General features: G+C 46.2%; 1 protein-coding gene across 2 annotated transcripts in view; it reads right to left on the bottom strand.

Moving 5' to 3' along the window:
• USP22 (ubiquitin specific peptidase 22) overlaps window positions 1-19,994 on the bottom strand; it is an 86,333-nt gene that overhangs the window by 37,742 nt on the left and 28,597 nt on the right. For both annotated transcript variants that reach the window (XM_036296451.1, XM_036296450.1), the window contains exons 2-3: window positions 17,050-17,182; window positions 807-920 (exon numbers count right to left, since the gene is read on the bottom strand). In XM_036296451.1, coding sequence (XP_036152344.1) covers window positions 807-920; window positions 17,050-17,182 — 247 coding nt within the window. The remainder of the gene's footprint in view (window positions 1-806; window positions 921-17,049; window positions 17,183-19,994) is intronic.

Genomic DNA, 19,994 nt, shown 5'->3' with positions numbered 1-19,994 from the left:
ACCTGCAGGCCGGCGAGGAACTCTCTTACTCTCATCACCCCTTCGCACTCCCCGCAGTCTATGTGCTCTTTTATTGAAGACGAGTTTAAGAGAGTTTTCCGGCGCATCCCTCTGCAGTTTGATGCCTTAACATGTCAATCCCCGAAAGACTTCTTCAGGGCACAGCTGGTGGTTTTTACGTTCACGAGTAGGAACCATCCGGTTCTGGAGTGTTCAAAATGCTGAGTAGGATGAGAGGCGTTCCCAACGGCTCCGTCCCTGGGGCCCAGGAAGGGCCGATCCTCTCCTCCAGGGGCAGCCCAGGCACACACACGTTTAATGTCACTGAGGCGAGCCCGCTCTCTGGAATCTTGGAGAGGGGGGCAGACTGCTCATGGGGACCTGCTGCTGTCCCTGTGACTGTGCCGCAGATGGGAGAACTAAGTGTGGGTGCACATTTTCTCTCAAGCCCAGCAGAGCCCCCCAACAGCCACAGGCCCTGGGGGCCCAGGGCAAGGACAGCTCTGGGAGGCTGTGAGACTGATGGGCCTCTGCACCTGAGGGCAGCCTGCAGCCCAGGTTGCCTCCGCGGGGCCTGTAGAAGGGAGCTGCCCACAGGAGGGAGGCACAGCTGTCTGTGGGGGAAGAGGACAGGGTGTTGTCTTTCCAACAAATAGAAAAACTCCAGCTGCTACCCTACCTGCCCTGCCTCCCTACATGGCCCCTCCCTAGATAACTGGTCTTCCTCTTGGTGAGCTTCACCCTGATGGGCGTGAGGAATGCAGGGCAGGGAAGCCAGGGGGCAGGGAAACCGGGGCGAGACCCACCTTGCAGTTTCCAAGCTTTCCGCTGCTCCTCCTTGGCGATGGTCTCCATGTCCTTGTCATAGATGTAGTCCTGGCACAGGAAGCAGTAGATGCCTCCATACATCAGTTCTATGGCTGAATAGACAAGGAAGAACGAGAGACAAAGGAATGAAAGATGAAAGGTAATGCTTCAGAACACGTATCAGATACCCAGGGCTTCAGGCACTGGCTGTGGGCAGCATTTCCCACTCTCCAGTCGCAAAGCCCTGTCACTGCAAAGGTCTCCCTCCGCCCACTTCAGAAGGCATGTCCCACGCAGACGACGCGGGCCTCTCTCCTCGGGACACTCCCCACAGGCTGAGGAGCCACATCCATAGTTTAAAAAGAACTATGTATAGTCAAGTATCCGAAAGAGTAACATTTAAAACAAGGGAAACTCTCACTGCGTTTTAAATCAGAATTCTTGCCCTGACATGCAGTAACCATGTTTTCCTACATCTGGAATCCCGGTCCTATTACAAAAGGAATGCAGGGATTGTTTCCTGCTCTTATTTTGAGGAGAGCAGTCAGTTACCCTCTGACCAAACAGTGCTGACTTCTTGACCAGAGCTGCCTGTTACCCACCTCGAGTGGGTCCTGTGCGCTTTCCCAATCTCTGTAAAATAGGGAGACAGCGGGCTCCAAATTAGCTCATTATAGAGATAAATAAGATGAAGCCCTTTGAGCAATGGACAATTGAATTGAATGAATCTCAATTCAACAATTTAAAGGAATTATTCCGGCTTGGAGTCGACAAGCATTATTAGAGATTTGAGAGGCAACAGCATGGAGGGAACAGCACAAATTCAGAGTAACTGTCATTAGAGCTCTGCACTGGTAGTTATGTTCTTTGATAAATTACTGCCCCCGAGCCTGTCCCCCTCTGGTATTACGGGGCAGCGACAGCACGGACACCTCCCCGTCCTGTAAGGTAACTGATCAGCGCATGGACACGGCGGCACGTCCTGGTGCGCAGCCACATCCTAGTGAACCGCAGCTCTTCCCAGTCCGTCTCCCGTGACCACGACTCAGCTCAGCAGCACTGGCAGGCCTGCCAGGTCCTCTGAAACAGGCCCATTACAACACACCTAGCAGGACAGGAGCCCCACGCCTCCCCTTTACCCTCCCCAACACTGAGACTCCGACACTCGCTGCAAGTCCGAGCGCTCAGCCAGCGCCCTTGTCACCACAGGCTAACGGCACAGTCCTGCATGGGACAAGCTAAACAAGGAGAATAAACGTTTTCAGAAAAGCAAAGGCATTCTATGAAAAATACGCCAAGCAGACAGCCTGGGAGAGGGGTGCCACTGCTCAGTGCGCTTTCCACAGCAACAGCTCATCACCGTGGAAACCAACGTGGACGGATCAACAGTGGGCAGGACAGGCTTCTCAACCAACGGTGCTGGGACAACGAGGCTCCACAGGCCACAGTGAGGCTGGACCAGGGGTGGGCAAACTTTTTGACTGGAGGGCCACAATGGGTTCTTAAACTGGACCGGAGGGCCGGGACAAAAGCATGGATGGAATGTTTGTGTGAACTAATATAAATTCAAAGTAAACATCATTACATAAAAGGGTACGGTCTTTTTTTTTTTTTTAGTTTTATTCATTTCTAACGGGCCGGATCCGGCCCGCAGGCCGTAGTTTGCCCACGGCTGGGCTGGACCCTCACCCAACCCACAAACACCCACTCAAACTGGACCTGTGACCTAAACACAAGAGCTAGTTCATTAGCCTGAGAGACGCAGGAGCAAGTCTTTATGGACCAACATATCGAACACCACGAGCACAAGCACCACAGGGAAAAGGATAAACTGGGCTTCATCCAAACTGAACTCTGTGCATCAAAGACCCACTAAGAAAGGGGAGCGACCCCTACAGGACGGAACACCATCTGCAGATTGTGAATATGAGAGGACTGACTCTCCTCCACACCCTGTCACTTGCAGGCACGTCCCAGAGAGGAAGACATCCGTGCACACAGCAGCTTCTACACGATGGGTTATCGTGGCACTGTTCATAAGAACCAACCCAACGTCTCTCAATGGACGAATAAACAGACTGTGGTAAAGCTCCACAACAGGCGGACGAAGGAATCTGCTTCAGCCATACAAAGGAATGATGGTGGAACCTCAGTTCTCAAACTTCATTCATTACATAGGCTGTTAGAGAAGCTATATGATCGAAAACTGAACCATCTTTTATGTCCTGGAATTCATCTTTTATCTTATGTAATTAATTTTCATCTATTCATTTTTTATCTAATGTAATCCCCTTTACCTAATGTAATTCAATTTTATCTAACGTAAATGGGACAAACCCATTCCTGACCCCCAAATGATTCCCTTTTAACCTTACTTATATACAGTTCAATGTTAATGTACAGTTCAATCTATAAACACTGCTTTCCTTACATGTATGGAGCCACCCCTACGAGCCCTAGCGAGTCACTGCCGGCATCGCCAGCTGTCTCTCCGTCAGATGCAGCACCCTTGCTTATTTATGCATCACGTCTCTGCAAGGCTGTCCCTGGCTAACGCTTTTCGGCTGCTTTTCCTTTATCCACGTCTACAGCAGCGTTCCTACCCCTTCGGCGGCCTGTGGTCATGGTTTCTTTCACACCCTCAGGAACATCAGCATCTTGACGGCCTCCTTGTGATTTAAAGTTGCGCTCATGGTTGATCTCCCGAAAACAAAAGCATTCTCTCCTGTTGGTTGCCTGAGACGCTTTTTGTCACGCTGAGGTCAGGTAGAAAACATAAGTTTGGTTCAACAACTGGAGACATTTTATCTATGAACAACTTGGTTGAGAACAAATTATTCGAGATGGGAAACGATCGACAAACGAGTTTTGACTGTACTGACACGAGACAACATGGATAAACCCCAAACTTCCTCACTGTCCCATTATGAGAATAAACAATCTTTTTTGTCCAAGAAGGGAGTGTAGGCAGACTCGTGTGACAGTGAGGGGCCGCCATTGTGAAATGGCAAAGGTAAACCCCTCCCTTTAAATTAGCCAATCGCACAAGACGGGAGCCTGAGCTCCAATCAAGAGTGAGGGGCAGGTCAGGTGCATCAGGCACAAAAGCCCAAGCAGACGCACTCAGCCTGCATGCTCCCGCCTGTGCATGCACCAATCCTGCAGGAGACACCTGCCTTGCTGCCTGGCTAACAGTGTCCTTTCAGTTCTACCAGGGCCCCTGATTTTGGGGGCTCATGCAGGATTCCGTTGGTCACAACAGGGGGGGCATTGGACCCCTCTCCTGAGGAGGTGCGCCCCACTGCCAAGTTGCGGCAGCCTCGGTGAGGAGGGACAGCTATTAACCCTGGGCCACTACGAGCTCAGATCGAGAGTCAGCCAGCAACATGAGAAGGGCCCAAGCAAGAACTGCGGCAATCAGGTAGGCCCATGCATGAGCCAAGGTGGGGAATTGGACTGAGTACTACTTTGGTGGCTGAGTATCCTAAGAAGTTGGGTATATGTGACTGCGATGTGTCTTGGACATGAAGCAAATGTGGAGTTCTGATCTGCGGGTTCTGTCCTCCCACAAGGGAAGCAGCCAGAGAGGGACGAAGTGAATCTCAGGGAATGCAAGAAATCTCCAATATGGGAGGTTGAGCACGTAGTCATAAAGGACTTTCCGAGAATAGGAACCAAAAATTATAGGTCTAGGGAATAGAATATATCCCCCAGTCGACTGAAAGAATGCTGAGGTTCTGGGGAAGGGCAGCACCCAAACCAGGGACAGGAGATATTGCTCTGCTTCAGTGGTTTTTTCATACAGGGCATTCTGTAGTGTCTGTGGGTCATGCATGCCTGTATAAGTGTTTCTGTTGATGTTTTGTGTCTCTTTGTTGTTTGATTTAATTTGTTTAAAGATCGGGCACGTCCTGCTTTGGGGGAGCCCAGCTACTGTGGCGAGGATGAACATGTGGCAGAGATGGCAGGAATGTCTCAGCAGCTGCCAAGAATTCTTAATCTTGGGGACTCTTCCTGCTCTCCCTCTTAGGGTGTCAGCCACCAGAAACATAGCTAGTGTGGTTTCTGTCTGTGTATGTGTAATGTAATTTTGGTTAACGAGTTACTTTGCTTGCTTGCTATATTTTAGGGAACTCGGTTAGTCATGGGGAAGTAGGGATTACAGGCGTGGGGAAGTAAGAAATGGGGACTAAGGTGGAACTCCATTGTTTGGACAACAAGGTTAATGCTTCCATGATGGTGGGCAGTTCCTGAATGAGAATCCAAGGTTGACCCCCAGGTCCCGGAGGCATGTAACTTGAAACTTTGAGTTTGCTGGGTCAAATGGTAAAAATTATTCATCTGAGTTTGCCTCCTATGGAGAATAAGTATTATTTGGTGGTCCACTGTAAATTGTGGATGGGTTAATTATACTTACTACTAGAGGCCCAATGCACGAAATTCGTGAAAAAGTAGGCTTTCCTTCCCCCGGCTGCCAGCACCGGCCTTCCGTCTGGCACCCAGGACCCGGGCTTCCCCTCACAGCCCTGGCCTCGTCCAGAAAGTCATCTGGTCTAATTAGCATATTACTAGTTATTAGTTATTATAGATGACCAGCAAAGCCTTGTTAACTATACTCAAGATGAGTTAAAGGGATAGCTGAACAATTAGATGCCACCAGCAGGATGGCATGGGAGAATATGTTGGCCTTGGATAGGATTCTGGAAGAAAAAGGAGGAGTTTGTGTATGTTGTACATTTGTCCCTGACAACACAGTCAGACAGAACCATCAGTAAGGCCCTACAGCAGTGGTTCTCAACCTTGGCTGCACATTAGAATCACCTGGGAATCTTTTTAAAATCCTGATTTCTGGGCCTCATCCTCCGGAAATTCTGTTTCTTTGTTATGGGGTGGGGCTACAACATTAGTAACAAAGAAACAGAATTTCCAGAGGATAAGGCCTGGAAATCAGGATTTTAAAAAGATTCCGAGCACCGGGATTCTAATGTGCAGCCAAGGTTGAGAACCACTGCCCTATAGGGATTAACAACTCTAGCTAATGAGCGAGCAGGGAATCCTGAAACTGAGAATCCTTTCTCCGATTTAGCAATGGTTTGGAAAGAGGAAGGGAATGATGGTATCCATATTCACCTCTCTGATTAGGAGTTACAGTGATGGGATGTTATATCATCCATGTATTAGAGGTAATATCCAAAGGTTAATGGAAACCGCATTGACCAAATAGCAAAATAATCTTTTAGATACTGCAGAGCATGAAAGTCAGACTGTTAGCCAAGTTTGAAGAAAAGAGTTAAATTAAAAAAAGGAGGGGGGGGGGGATTGTGAGAATAAACAAATCATCTTTTCTGTTAAAGAAGGAAGTTTAGGCAGCCTCGCATGACATGCAGCTCCCCTGTGGGCAGCCATTTGGAACAGCAAAGGTCAACACCTTTCTTTAATTTAGTAAATCGTGCAAGACTGTGGGCCTAAGCTCTTCCAATCAAGAGTGAGGCACAGATCACATGCATAAGGAATAAAAGCCCGAGCAGACGCCCACTCAGTGTAAACGTGCCCCCAGACCATGTGCCTGCACACCCTCCTGCATGTGCCTTGCTGACTGGCTCCTGAGTATCCTTTGTGTCTACCAGGCCTCCTGGTTTTGGGAGCTTGACTTATTTATAGTAACATTACACTGTATTGGATGTTCCCTAGAAGGCTGAAGAGCTTGGCCACAAGGTCGAGGCTCCTTGCTCCTCCTCCATGATGCTGCTCCATTACATTGCCCTTAAGTATTTGGTAAAACACCCTCCATAAAATGACAACCAAAGTGTAACAGCCTATGAAGTTGCTCAGAGTATAATGGGTGGGAAGAGAAGAGGGAGAGGCACAGGGAAAGAATGAAACTCACTCTCAGAAAGTCAGGAAAGACCAAGACACATGTAAGGCTTTAAGTCTGGGCAACCATCTCCATCTTCCTTCTCCAGCAGTTTCAACTCCCGCCTCCCTGTCTGCTCCCTCCCTCTTCGCCAACTGGACACACAACACTACTTTCTAGCTTTAACACAGATACAAACCATTCCATATCATGGACTCAACAAAGAGCTAGATCTTTCCTTCATTTCATGAGTTGCTTCATTTTTTTTTTTTAAATCATAATTGTTGAAAGTATTACTTACGTTCCCCTTTTCCCCCCTTTGACCCCCTTCCAGCACACCCCTGCCCCAAACCTTCACCACCCTGTTGTCTCTGTCCATGGGTTATAGAGTACACATGTGCATACAAGGTCTTTGATTTAACTATCTCACACCCACCCACCATTCTTCCCACCCCCGCCCCCACTTCCTTCTAATATTCTGCACTCTATTCCATGCATCCATGTCTCTGGATCTATTCCGTTCATCTTTATGTCATTAGATCCCACATATAAGTGAGATCATGTGATACTTGTCTTTCTCTGATTGACTTATTTTACTTAGCATGATACTCTCCAGGTCCCTCAATGCTGTCTCAAAGGGTAACAGATTCTTCTTTGTTACTGCTGCATAGTACTACCTGGTATAAATGTACCATGGTTTTTTTATCCACTTATCTACTGATGGGCACTTCGGCTGTTTCCAGGTCTTAGCTATTGTAAATTGTGCTGCTATGAACATAGGGGTGCATACATTCTTTCTGATTGGTGCTTCAGGTTTCTTATGATATACTAGAAGCCCGATACACGAAATTCCTGCAAGGGGCTCGTCCCTCGCAGCCCCGGCTGCCTCGGCTGGCCCTCGCAGCCCTGACTTTGTCCAGAATGTCTTCTGGACGGTCGTTCTGCTGTTCTGTCTAATTAGCATGTTAGCTCTTTATTACAAAGGATTCCAAGAAGTGGGATCACTGGGTCAAATGGCAGTTCAATATTTAATTTCTTGAGGGAACTCCATATTGTTTTTCATAATGGCTGCACCAGTCTGCATTCCCACCAGCAGTGCTCTAGGGTTCCCTTTTCTTCACATCCTCGCCAGCACTTGTCATTTGTTGATTTTGTTGATGGTAGCCATTCTGACAGGTGTGAGGTGATACCTTATTATCTAATTTGCATCTCTCTGATGATCAGTGACTTTGAGCATTTTTCCATATGTCCCTTGGCCATCTGCATGTCTACTTTGGAGAAGTGTCTATTTAGGTCCTTTGCCATTTTTTAACTGGACTGTCTTCCTTTTGTTAAGTTGTATGAGTTCCTTATATATTTTGGAATTAACACTCTATCAGATGCATCCTTGCCAAATATGTTCTCCCATACAGATGGCTCCCTTTTCATTTTGTTGAGGTTTCTTTTGCTGTACAGAAGCTTTTTATTTTGATGTAGTCCCATTTGTTTATTTTCTCCTTAGTTTCCTTTGCCCTAGGAGATGTATTCAAAAACATATTGCTATGAGAGTTGTCTGAGATTTTGCTGCCCAAAAGTTTCTTCTAGGATTTTTATGGTTTCATGGCTTACATTTAAGTCTTTTGTCCATTTTGAGTTTATTCTTCTGTATGGCATGAGTTCATGGTCTAGTTTCATTTTCCCCCATGTTTCTTTCCAGTTTTCTCAACATTAATTATTGAAGACACTATCTTGACTTCATTGTATATACTCTTGCCTCCTTTGTCAAGTATTAATTGAGCATAATGGCTTGGGTCAATTTCTGGGATTTCCATTCTGTTCCATTTATCTATATGTCCGTTCTTGTGCCAGTATGGTGGCTTTGTAGTATAACTTGATATCCTGGTTTTGTGATTCCCCCAACTTTGTTCTTCTTTCTCAAGATTGCTGCAGCTATTCAGGGTCGTTTTTGGTTCCTTATACATTTTTGGAGTATATGTTCTAGATCTGTGAAATATGACGTTGGTTGCTTTTGCTTTTTCAATATTTTTATTGATTTCAGATATGAAGGGAGGGGAAGACAGAGATAGAAACATCAATGATGAGAATCATTGATCAGCTACCTCCTGCATGCCCCACACTGGAGATCAAGTCCACAATGAGGGTGTGTACCCTCATGGGGAATCAAATTGTGACCTCCTGGTTCATGGGTCAACGCTCAACCACTTGCAACACTGGCAGGGTGGTATTTTAACAGGGTTTGCATTGAATCTGTAGATTGCCGTAGGTAATGTGGACATTTTAATGACATTAATTCTACCAACCCATGAACACATATTCTCTTCCACTTGTTTATAGCTTCCTCTATCTCTTTTATCAAAGTCCTGTAGTTTTCCAAGTACAAGTCTTTTACCTCAGTTAAATTTATTCCAAAGTATCTTAATTTTTTTGTTGCAGTGGTAATTGGGTTTGTTTAGCTGCTCTTTCTGAGAATTCATTACTGATGTATAAAAAAAGCCATCAATTTTGGGGTGTTGATTTTGTATCCTGCTACATTGCCAAATTCATTTATTAAGTCTAGTTGTTTTTTGGTGGATTCTTTAGGGTTTTCTCTGTACAATATCATGTCATCAGCGAAATTTTATTTCCTTCTTTCCAATTTAAATGCCTTTTATTTATCTTCTTTTCTGACAGTGGTGACTAGGGCTTCCAGTACTATGTTGAATAAGAGTGGGGAAAGCGGACATTCCTGTCTTGTTTCTGTTCTTAGGGAAAATGGTTTTAGTTTATGCCCATTGAGTATGATGTTCGCTGTATATTTATAATGTACTAGAGGCCCGGTGCGCGAAATTCGTTCATGGGAGCGAGGGGGATCCCCTCAGCCCAGCCTGCACCCTCTCCAATCTGAGACCCCTTGGGGGATGTCCAACTGCCGGTTTAGACCTGATCCCAGGGAACGGGCCTAAACTGGCAGGCGGTCATCCCTCTCACAATCCTGGAACGCTGGCTCCTAATAGATTACCTACCTGCCTGCCTGCCTGGTCGCCCCTAACTGACCCCCTATGCCGGCCTGATCATCCATTACTGCATCTGTGTGCCGGCCTGATCACCCCTAACTGCCCCCCCCCCCTGCTGGCCAGGTCACCCCCAATTGCCCCCTCCCTGCTGGCCTGGTCGCCCCTAACTGACCCCCCCTGCCAAGCTGGTCACCCCTCACAGCCCCCCAGCCATCCTGGTCGCCCCATGCAGCCTGCTATTCAGTCGTTTGCGGTTGTCCCTCACTAACCCCGCTGCCAGCCTGGTTGTAGGCAGCCATCTTGTGAGGGCATGAGGATTAATTTGCATATTACCCCTTTATTGTATAGGATGGCCTTTATTACCTTGCGGTATGATCCCTCTAGTACCACTAGGTTCAGAGGTTTTATAAAAAATGGGTGTTAGATTTTGTCGAATGCTTTTTCTATCTGTTGATATGATCATGTGACTTTATCTTTCAATTTGTTTATGAGCTGTATCACGCTTATTGATTTGCAAATATTGTACCAGACTTGCATCCTTGGAATAAACCCCACTTGGTCATGGTGTATGATCTTTTTAATATATTGCTGGATACAATTTAATATTTTGTTGAACTTTAGCATCTATGTTCATCAGAGATATTGGCCTTAAATTCTCTTTGTAGTGTCTTTATCTGGTTTTGGAATTAGGATAATACTGGCCTCATAAAAAGAGCTTGGAAGTATTCCTTCCTCTTGGTTTTTTGGAATAGCTGTGGAATATAGGTGTCAGTTCTTCTTTCCATGTTTGGCAAAACTCTGTGAAGCCATCCAGAACTGGGCTTTTGTTTGTTGGGAGTTTAGTTATGACAGCTATTTCATCAGTGTTATTGGCCTATTCAAGTTTCTGATTCTTATTCATTCAGTTTTGAGAGATTGTATTTTTCTTGGAATTTATCCATTTCATCCACATTGTCCAGTTTGTTGGCATATAGTTGTTCATAGTATTTTCTTTCAAACCTTTGCATTTCTGTCATGTACGAAGACACTTCTCCACTTTTGTTTCTAATTTTATTGATTTGGGTCCTCTCTGTTTCTTGTTGAGTTTGGCTAACACTTCAGCAATCTTGTATATCCATTCAAAGAACCAGTTCTTAGTTTCATTGATTTTTTTGTATTGTCTTTTTAGTCTATGCCATTATTTCTGCTTCAATCTTTATTATTTCCTTCCTTGTACTTACTCTGGGCTTTTCTTGTTGTTTTCTTTCTAGTTCTTTAAGTCATAGGGTTAAGTAGTTTATTATTGATTTTTCTTCTTTTTTGAGGTAGGTATATAGAGCTACGAACTTACCTCAGAATTGCTCTTGCTGTGTTCTAGACATTTTGGCTTTTTATGTGTTCATTTTCATTTGTTTCCAGGATCTTTATTTCTTTTTTGATCTCATTGGTAACCCATTCATCATTTAATAACATGCTATTTAGCCTTCATGTGTTTGAATGTTTTGGGGGTGTTTTTACTTTAGTTAATTTCTAATTTCATTCCACTGTGATCTCAGAAGATGTTTGATACGATTTCAATTTCCTTGAATTTGTAGAGGCCTGTTTTGTGTCCTAACATGTGGTCTATCTTTGTGAATGATCCATGTGCACTTGAGAAGAATGTATATTCTACAGCTTTGGTGTGAAATGTGCTATAAATGTCAATTATATATATCTGATTAGTGTGTCCTTTAGAATCACTGTTTCCTTGTTAATTTTTTCTCTGCGAGATATATTCAGTGAAGTTAATGGGGTGTTGAAATCACCTACTGTAACTGTATTGTTGTTGATCTTTCCTTTAAAGCCCTCTAGGAGTTTTTTCATATATTTAGGTGCTCCTATATTGGGCGCATATATGTTTACCAGGGTTCTATCCTCTTGTAACAATCCCTTTAATATTATATAATGACCTTTGTTGTCTCTTGTGACGGCCTTCATTTTTAAGTCTATTTTGTCAGATGTTTTGCTACCCAAGCTTTTTTTCCTTTCCCATTCCTTCACTTTCATCTTGTGTCTTTTGTTCTGTGGTTGATCTCTTATAGACAGCATAGAGTTGGCTTTTTTATCCAGTCAGCTACCCTATGTGTTTTGACTGGAACATTAATCCATTTACATTTAAGGTTATTATTGGTAGGTAATTATTTATTGCCACTTTAATTCTCTATACCTATGTTTCTCTCTATATATATTTCTCAGCAGTCCCTTTAGCATTTCTTTAATGCTGGCTGGCTGGCTGATGATGAACTCCTTTAGCCTGTTTTTTTGTTTGGGATTCTCTTTATCTCATCATGATTTGTTTCTTAAAAGAGACTTTAAAAAACTTTTTTCTAGCAAAAGTGGAGGCAGAGTCCAACCCCTGTGGATCAGCATTTGATCATCAGCCAACAGATCAATCATTGGTTAAATGCCTAGTCGGACACATGCCTAGGCTGCAGGCATGCACAAGGCAGCCAATCGATGATGTTTCTTTCTCAGAGATATTTCTATTTCTCTATCTCACTTCCTCTCCCTCTAAAAATCAATAAAAAATAATTTTTTTAAAAAATGGTGGCAGAGTTTATCCATCAGGTCGATTGATTGAATTAATACCATAAATTTCACAAGTGAGGCTTTTATATTTTATTTTTCAATTACAGTTTGCATTCAACATTTTGTCTTAGTTTCAGGTGTACAGTATAGCACTTAAGACAATCAGACTTTTCAAATTGTTCCTTTTTTTTTGGTTTTTATTGACTTGAGAGAAACAAAGAAGGACAGAAAGCAATATTGTTTGCACCCATATATAACCCCCACAGGATCAAACCCGCAACCTGTACCTGTGTCCTGACTGGGAATCGAACCAGTGACCTTTCCATGCCTGGGATGATGCTCAACGAACTGAACCACACTGGCCAGAGCCAAAGCGTTCCCCTTTGACATTTCAAGTACTTATCTGGCACCATGCAATGTTATTACAACACTAGAGGCCTAGTGCCTGAATTCATGCACCACTAGGGTCCCTCAGCCTGGCCTGCGGGATCAGGACGAAACCAGCTCTCCGACATCCGCTGAAGGGTCCTGGATTGTAAGAGGGCGCAGCCCAGGCCAAGGGACCCCACTGGTGCACGATCAGGGCCGGAGAGGGACGCATGAGGTTGTCCAGCTGGGGAGAAACCGCAGGAGGGCTCCAGGGCGTGTCTGGCCTGTCTCGCTCAGTCCCAATCGGCTGGAACCCAGCAGCAAGCTAACCTACCGGTCGAAGCGTCTGCCCCTGGTGGTCTGTGCACGTCATAGTGAGGGGTTGAGCAGGCTTAGCATATCATTACCATATTACGCTTTGATTGGTTGAACGGACAATTGGATGACCAGACACTTAGCATATTAAGCTTTTATTCTATAGGATCATTGACTATATTCTTTATGCTATACTATAGGACTCTGTGACTATCTTGTAACTGCCAGTTAGTACTTCTCAATCCTTTCATCTTTTTCACCACACCTCTCACATCCTCCCCTCTATCAGCCAACAGTCTGTTCTGATTATCTATGAGTCCATTTCTATTTTGTTTATTAGGTCCACACATTAAGTGAAATCATATATTACTTGTATTTTTCTGTCTGGTTATTTTCCTTAGCATAATACCCTCTAGGTCCATCCATGCTGTCACAAATGTAAGATTTCATTCTTTTTTTTTTTAAATATATTTTATTGATTTTTTACAATCAATAGAGAGGGATAGAGAGTTAGAAACATCGATGAGAGAGAAACATCGATCAGCTGCCTCCTGCACACTCCCCACTGGGAATGTGCCCACAACCAAGGTACATGCCCTTGACCGGAATCCAACCTGTGACCCTTCAGTCCGCAGGCTGACGCTCTATCCACTGAGCCAAACCGATTAACGCAGATTTCATTCTTTTTTATGGGCAAGTAATATTGCATCATATATACATACCACATTTTTAACCACTCAGCTACTGATGGGCACTTGGGTAACTTCAGTATCTTGGCTATTGTAAATAATGCTGCGATGTGCATAGGGTGCACGCATTCTTTCAAATTAGTGTTTTGTGATTGTTTGATAGAATGTCAGAAGTAGGACCCAGCCAGGGCACGTACAGGCGGTAAACCATCGATGTTTCTCTCTCACATCTCTGGTGATTACTGATGTGGAGCATGCTTTCATGTCTGGTGGCCTTATGTATGTCCTCTTTGGAGAAGTGTCCATTCAGGTCCTTTGCCTACTTTTTTATTGTACTGTATGTTTTTGATGTTGAGTTTTATAAATAGTTCATACATTTTCGATATTAACCCCATATCAGATTCATCATTGGTGAAAATGTTCTCCCATTCAGTGGACAGTCTTCTCATTTTGTTGGTGGTTTCCTTTGCTGTGCAAAAACGTTGTTTGATGTAGTTAGATCTGTTTCGTTTTTGTTTTTCTTGTCAAAGGAGACATATCAGAAAAAATGTATTTAGAGAAATGTCTCAGATTTTATTGCCAATGTTTCCTTCTAGGAGTTTTATAACTTCAAATCTTACATTTAAGCCATTAATTCAGATTGAGTTTATTCTCATACTAGAGGCCCAATGCATGAAATTCATGCATGGGTAGGGTCCCTAGGCCTGGCCGGTGATCAGGGCCAATCTGTGGGGCGACTGGCAGAGTGATCAGGGGGCCCCCGCTGGCACCTGCCATGGCCAACCTGGTGCTGCACGCTCGCCAGCCCCACCCCCTGCTGCCACCACCAGTCACCTCCCACGGAGGGAGACAACCGGCAGGGCAATCGGGGGTGGTGCCAGCCCGCTCACTAGCCAGCTATGCCCCCTGATAACCCTGCCGCCGCCAACCGCCTCCCTCTGCAGGGCAACTGGTGGGGCAATTGGGGGTTCCCCCTCCCCCCCACCCCCACGCCCCTTTGCTGGCACCTGCCTTGGCTGGCCTGGGGCCTGGAGACTGGGGGAAGCTCCTGCATTGAGCGTCTGCCCCCTGGTGGTCAGTGTGCATCAAAATGACCAGTCATTCCACCGGTTGTTCTGCCATTCGATTTGCATATTAGACTTTTATTATATAGGAGATGGTATAACAAGGTGGTTTAGTTTTATTTTTTGCATGCATCTGTCCAATTTTCCCAAAGCCTTTATTGAATAAACCACTTATCTTTACCCACCCCATTGAATGTTCTTGCATCCTTTGTCATAGATTGACCTTTTTAAAAAAGATTTTAAAATCCTCACCCATGGATATGTTTTTATTAATTTAAGAGAGGAAGAGAGACAAAGAAAAAAATGGATGTGACAGAGAAACATTGATCAGTGTGTCCCATACACACCTTGACCGGGAATCAAACCCACAACCTTTTGGTGTAAGGGAGGATGTTCTAATGGAGCCACCTGGCCAGGTCTTCATTGACCATTTAGACTCAGGCTTACTTCAGGTTCTGTTTCCATCATAATTGTAGCTACTGCCCTGGCCAGTTTGCTCAGTGGATAGAGCACTGCCCTGCAGACCAAAGGGTCTCGAGTTTGATTCCAGTCAAGGGTATGTACCTTGGTTGCAGACTTCTCCTGGGCTGGACCCTGGTCAGGGCTCATGCAGGAGGCAACCAGTTGATGTGTTTCTTTCACATCGATGTTTCTTTCTGTCTTTCCCTCTTCCACTCTCCTGAAAAATCAATGGAGCCCTAGCGGGTTGGCTTAGTGGATAGAGCATCAGCCTCCAGACTGAAGGGTCCCAGTTTCAATTCTGATCAAGGGCACATGCCTGGGTTGTGGGCTAGATCCCTAGTAGGCGTTTGCAGGAGGCTACCAATCAGTGATTCTCTCTCATCACTGATGTTTCTCTCTCTCTCTCTCTCTCTCTCTCTCTCTCTCTCTCTCTCATACCTCTCTGAAATCAATAAAAATACATTAAAAAAATGGAAAAATATCCTTGGGTGAGGATTAATAACAACAAAAGTAATTCTACTGAAAACACATGATATTAAGGTGACAGCTTCCCTGTGTCCGTAATAAAACAACTGGCTCATGAACACATCATATAAGATAGAGATCCGTGTTGTTTTAACATCAATTTGCTTCCTAAAAAAAATTTTTAGGAAAAATCAGACATGCACTGTGTCAGTCTCAACTTTACCTTCTGTATGTACACTGCTTACAGGAGCTTTAAGGGATACAATCAGCACAGTGACTTTGTAATCTGTGAAATACCATTTTCAATTAGGACGAAATGAAGCATTTTGTGGTACATTCTTTGGCTTACACCTTTTGAAAGTGATTTTCTTAAGGATACCCTGACACTCTCACAAATTTAACAGAAAACACTATTCAGAAGGAGACAAATGTTTAACAACCACTCTAAGAAAATAAAACCACGAGCACAACCTTCCTTTACGTCAGCGGTTCTCAACCTGTGGGTCGCGACCCCTTTGGGGGTCGAAAGGCCCTTTCACAGGGGTCGCCTAAGACCATCCTGCATATCAGATATTTATATTACGATTCATAACAGTAGCAACATTACAGTTATGAAATAGCAACGAAAACAATTTTATGGTTGGGTCACAACATGAGGAACTGTATTTAAAGGGCCAGAAGGCTGAGAACCACTGCTTTACGTGAAGTTACAGACATGTGAGTTTCCATCTGTAAGTACGAAAGGGAGCCCTATCCGGATGCCACACAGTGAGTATGTTCATGAATTTGTATTACTCAGAACAATAAAATCCATTACTGAAAGCAAAAAATCGTCTATGTTCATAACTCCATGTTAACATCAGTAACCTAATACCGCAATTCAGATCTTTCTTTGTGAATATTTGCCTAACCTAAATGCTAACTATATTTTTCAAAGGGAAAGTTGAGGCTCTAATAATCCATTAAAGAAAAAGCACTTTTCAAAGAAAGTTAGCAGGATATAAGGGGTCAGCCATCATAATTTATAATTAAATATTACATCACCGCCTAGCCATCATATCTCAGTGGTTGAATGTCAACCAGTAGGTCACCGGTTTAATTCCCAGTCAGGGCACATGCCCAGGTTGTGGACTTGATCCCCAACGTGGGGTGTGCAGGAGGCAGCCAATCGATAATTCTCTCTCATCACTGATGTTTCTATCTCTCTCTCCCTCTCTGAAATCAATTAAAATATATATATATATATATATATATATATATATAAAAGATTACATCACCAACTTAAATGCCACAGGCAAGCTGGGTAAAACAATCTGTTTGAATTCACTTTATCTTTCATTTCCCCTGTGAAGTTTCACAAAAGAAGGCCACAAATTATTTTAGACAAAAGAAGTGGAATTTTAAGAGAGTGGAACTGCAAATCTAAATCCAGACAGCAGAGAGGGCAGTAACTCTTCCCAGCACTGTAGCAGAGGGTGCCTTACCTAGGTTGTGCCGTTTGGACTTCGCATGTTCGTGAATGTGCTTCTTTGTGAAACAGCCAAAGAATACACAGTGGAGGCAGGAGTGCAGCCTGCTCAGGTGGACTCCACAGACGTGGCAGACGCAGGACTTGGCCTGGAACATAGAGAAGAGAATGAAAACCAGCACAAGTCCTCAGAGAGAAATATGCAAGGCGAGCCAGGGGGTCCGTCCACAGGGGCACAGAGTGGGCGGGAAGGGAAGCAGGGACTTTCCTCAAAGTCTCATTTTGCTAAAAGATCATTCTGTTCATACATTCAGTGGCCACCAGGCCCCCAAAGGCACTTCCTTCATTTAGCTCAAAACTACCTCCATGTAAGAGAACAGTCCACAATTCACCAAAACCTGTGAGCTCCTTGGATGTGCCCCACATGTGGCTTTAGAAGCGAAGTCTGCATTCTGTCTACACCAGCTGACAGGCTCAGGCTCAGGCTCAGGCTCAGGCCCAGGCCCAAGCCCAGCCCCAGCTCCGACCTAGCTCCATAGCAGGCTAGCAACTCACAGCCTATCTGCTCTGAATCTGGGCAGCATTTTAAATTTGATAACCCCCAATCACAGCACATTTAGAAGCAATAAACAGACAGAGAGGGACATGATCCAGAGCAATATACAAAAACAGGAAAAGGGAACAATTTTTGGGCCAAGAATTAGACCACAGAAACAGAACTTTAGTCACAGCAATCATGAGCACAGGGGTCAATAATTCTCATACACCCACACCAACCAAGGTCAGTTTTCTACCACAGTAAGGCAATCACACTTACTTTAAATACTAGAGGCCCAGCACATGAAATCATGCGCGAGTAGGGTCCCCAGGCCTAGCCTCCGATCAGGGCCATGTCTGCCGCCCTGCGCCGCTCCAGGACACCCTGTGACGCTCGCTGCCGCTGCCCTGAGACACTCCACGATGCTTGCTTCCGCCGCCCTGCAAAGCTCCGCAATGCACACCTCTGCCACCCCAAGCCGCCCCACAACGCTCTCCACCACCGCCCCATGACACTGCCCCCCCACGACACTCCGCAACGCTCACCGCCCCATGAAGCTCACCACCGCTTGCCACTGGACGCTCACCGCAGTTCACTGCTCACCGCCCACTGCCGCTCAACAGTCACCAGTCCTGCCACGCTGCTACCCCCCCCCCCCAGCCCCGTTCACCATGGTTCCCTGTTCGCCATGCTGCGATCAGAGCCTGCGGAGTGGGGTGGGGGAACCAAGAGGTAGGTGGTCAATGCCCGCCATGGCGACTGGTCAAGCGGTCTTATGCTTATGGTCCTGCCCTTTTATTATATAGGACTAGAGGCCCGGTGCACGAAATTCGTGCACTGGGGGGTGGGGTTCCCTCAGCCCAGCCTACCCCTCTCACAGTCCGGGAGCCCTCAGTGGATGTCCTACTGATGGCCACTGTCTGGCAGCAGAGGATTGGAGCAGGCGTCCCGTGTGTGTGTGTGTGTGTTTGTGTGTGTCCCACTGGGGGTCTGCCCCCAGCCACATTGGAGGCTCAGAGCAGGCACTGTGTGCGTGTGTGTGTGTGTGTGTGTCTGCTGGGGGCCTGCCCCCAGCCCTACCATGGAGGCTTGGAGCAGGAGCCCCTCTGTGTTGATCTCTCAGGCTCCTGGCCTCCACTGCATTGTTGTACTATCCCTTGAGCTATGGCCAGGATGGGGGTGCTGCTTGCAAGCCGGGCTTTCCTGCTCCCGGATCGCCATGGCGACCGGGGAGCAGGCCCAGCTGGGGGCTGCCCACAGGCCGGGCTTGCTCTCCTGCTCCCAGATCTCCATGGCGACCGGGGAGCAGGCCCAGCTGGGGGCTGCCCGCAGGGTGGGCTTTCCTGCTGCCGTATCAGGCCCAGCTTGGGGCTGCCCGCAGGCCAGGCTTGCTTTCCTGCTCCCGGATCCTCATGGCGACCGGGGAGAAGGTGCAGCTGGGGGCTGCCCGCAGGCCGGGCTTGCTTTCCTGCTGCCAAATCAGGAGCAGCTGGGAGCTGTCTACAGGCCGCACTTTTCTACTTACCGATGGCCGGATCACCACAGCGACCCAGGGCCCAGCGGCACTTTCCTGCTCTCCAATAGTCATAGGGTCCCGGCTGGGGGCGGGACTTTGCAGTGCAGGGCTTAGGTGGCACGGGGGTCCCGGCTGGGGGCTCGGCTTATGCCCCTCTGCCCAGGGCTGCACATGGGGCCTGGATGGCAGCTCGCGCTGTCCCGCCTGGCCTGTAGTATAGGATAGAGGCCTAGTGCACAGGTGGGGGCCGGCTGGTTTGCCCTGAAGGGTGTCCTGGATCAGGGTGGGGGTCCCGCTTGGGTGCCTGGACAGTCTGGGTGAGGGCCTGAGAGCCATTTTCAGGCTGGAGGGCAACTTAAGCTCCCAGCCTCTCCTTTTTTCCTTTTTTTTTTATTCTGGAATTTATTTACCTTCTATAGCTGTCACTGGAGCTGAGAGCCGGCTCCAGCTCTGAGTGCTGAAAGCAGGTTTCTGGGTCTGTTTGGCTTCTATAACTGAAACTCTGTTGCCATCACAGCAGCTCTAAGCTCTGAGGCCGAAGCTGGCTGAAAGCAGGTCTCTGGAGCTTGTTTAGCTTCTATAATTGCAACATAGCTGCTTATAGTGCAGCTCAGAGGCTGGCAGCAGCAGGCAGGGAACGTTGGCTTCCTCTGTCACTGGAGCAAGCAAGCCTCCTGTTCACTTCAGCTGAGTGGCTGCCGGCCGCCATCTTGGGTGGCAGTTAATTTGCGTATCCTGCTGATTAGCCAATGGGAAGGGTGTTGGGGTTATGGTCAATTTGCATGTTTCTCTTTTATTAGATAGGATAAGTCCCATGAGATTGTCAGATTGAATGTCCAACTGCTAAGATAATACTGCACACAGTATATAGCAAACTCACTTCTATCTTAACTGGGAGGGGGAGATG

Source organism: Myotis myotis, unplaced genomic scaffold (assembly GCF_014108235.1).
Source record: "Myotis myotis isolate mMyoMyo1 unplaced genomic scaffold, mMyoMyo1.p scaffold_m19_p_29, whole genome shotgun sequence".
NCBI classification, from domain to species: domain Eukaryota; kingdom Metazoa; phylum Chordata; class Mammalia; order Chiroptera; family Vespertilionidae; genus Myotis; species Myotis myotis.
Note: the sequence above shows the minus strand (reverse complement) of the source record. Positions and strands in the feature narration are given on the sequence as shown.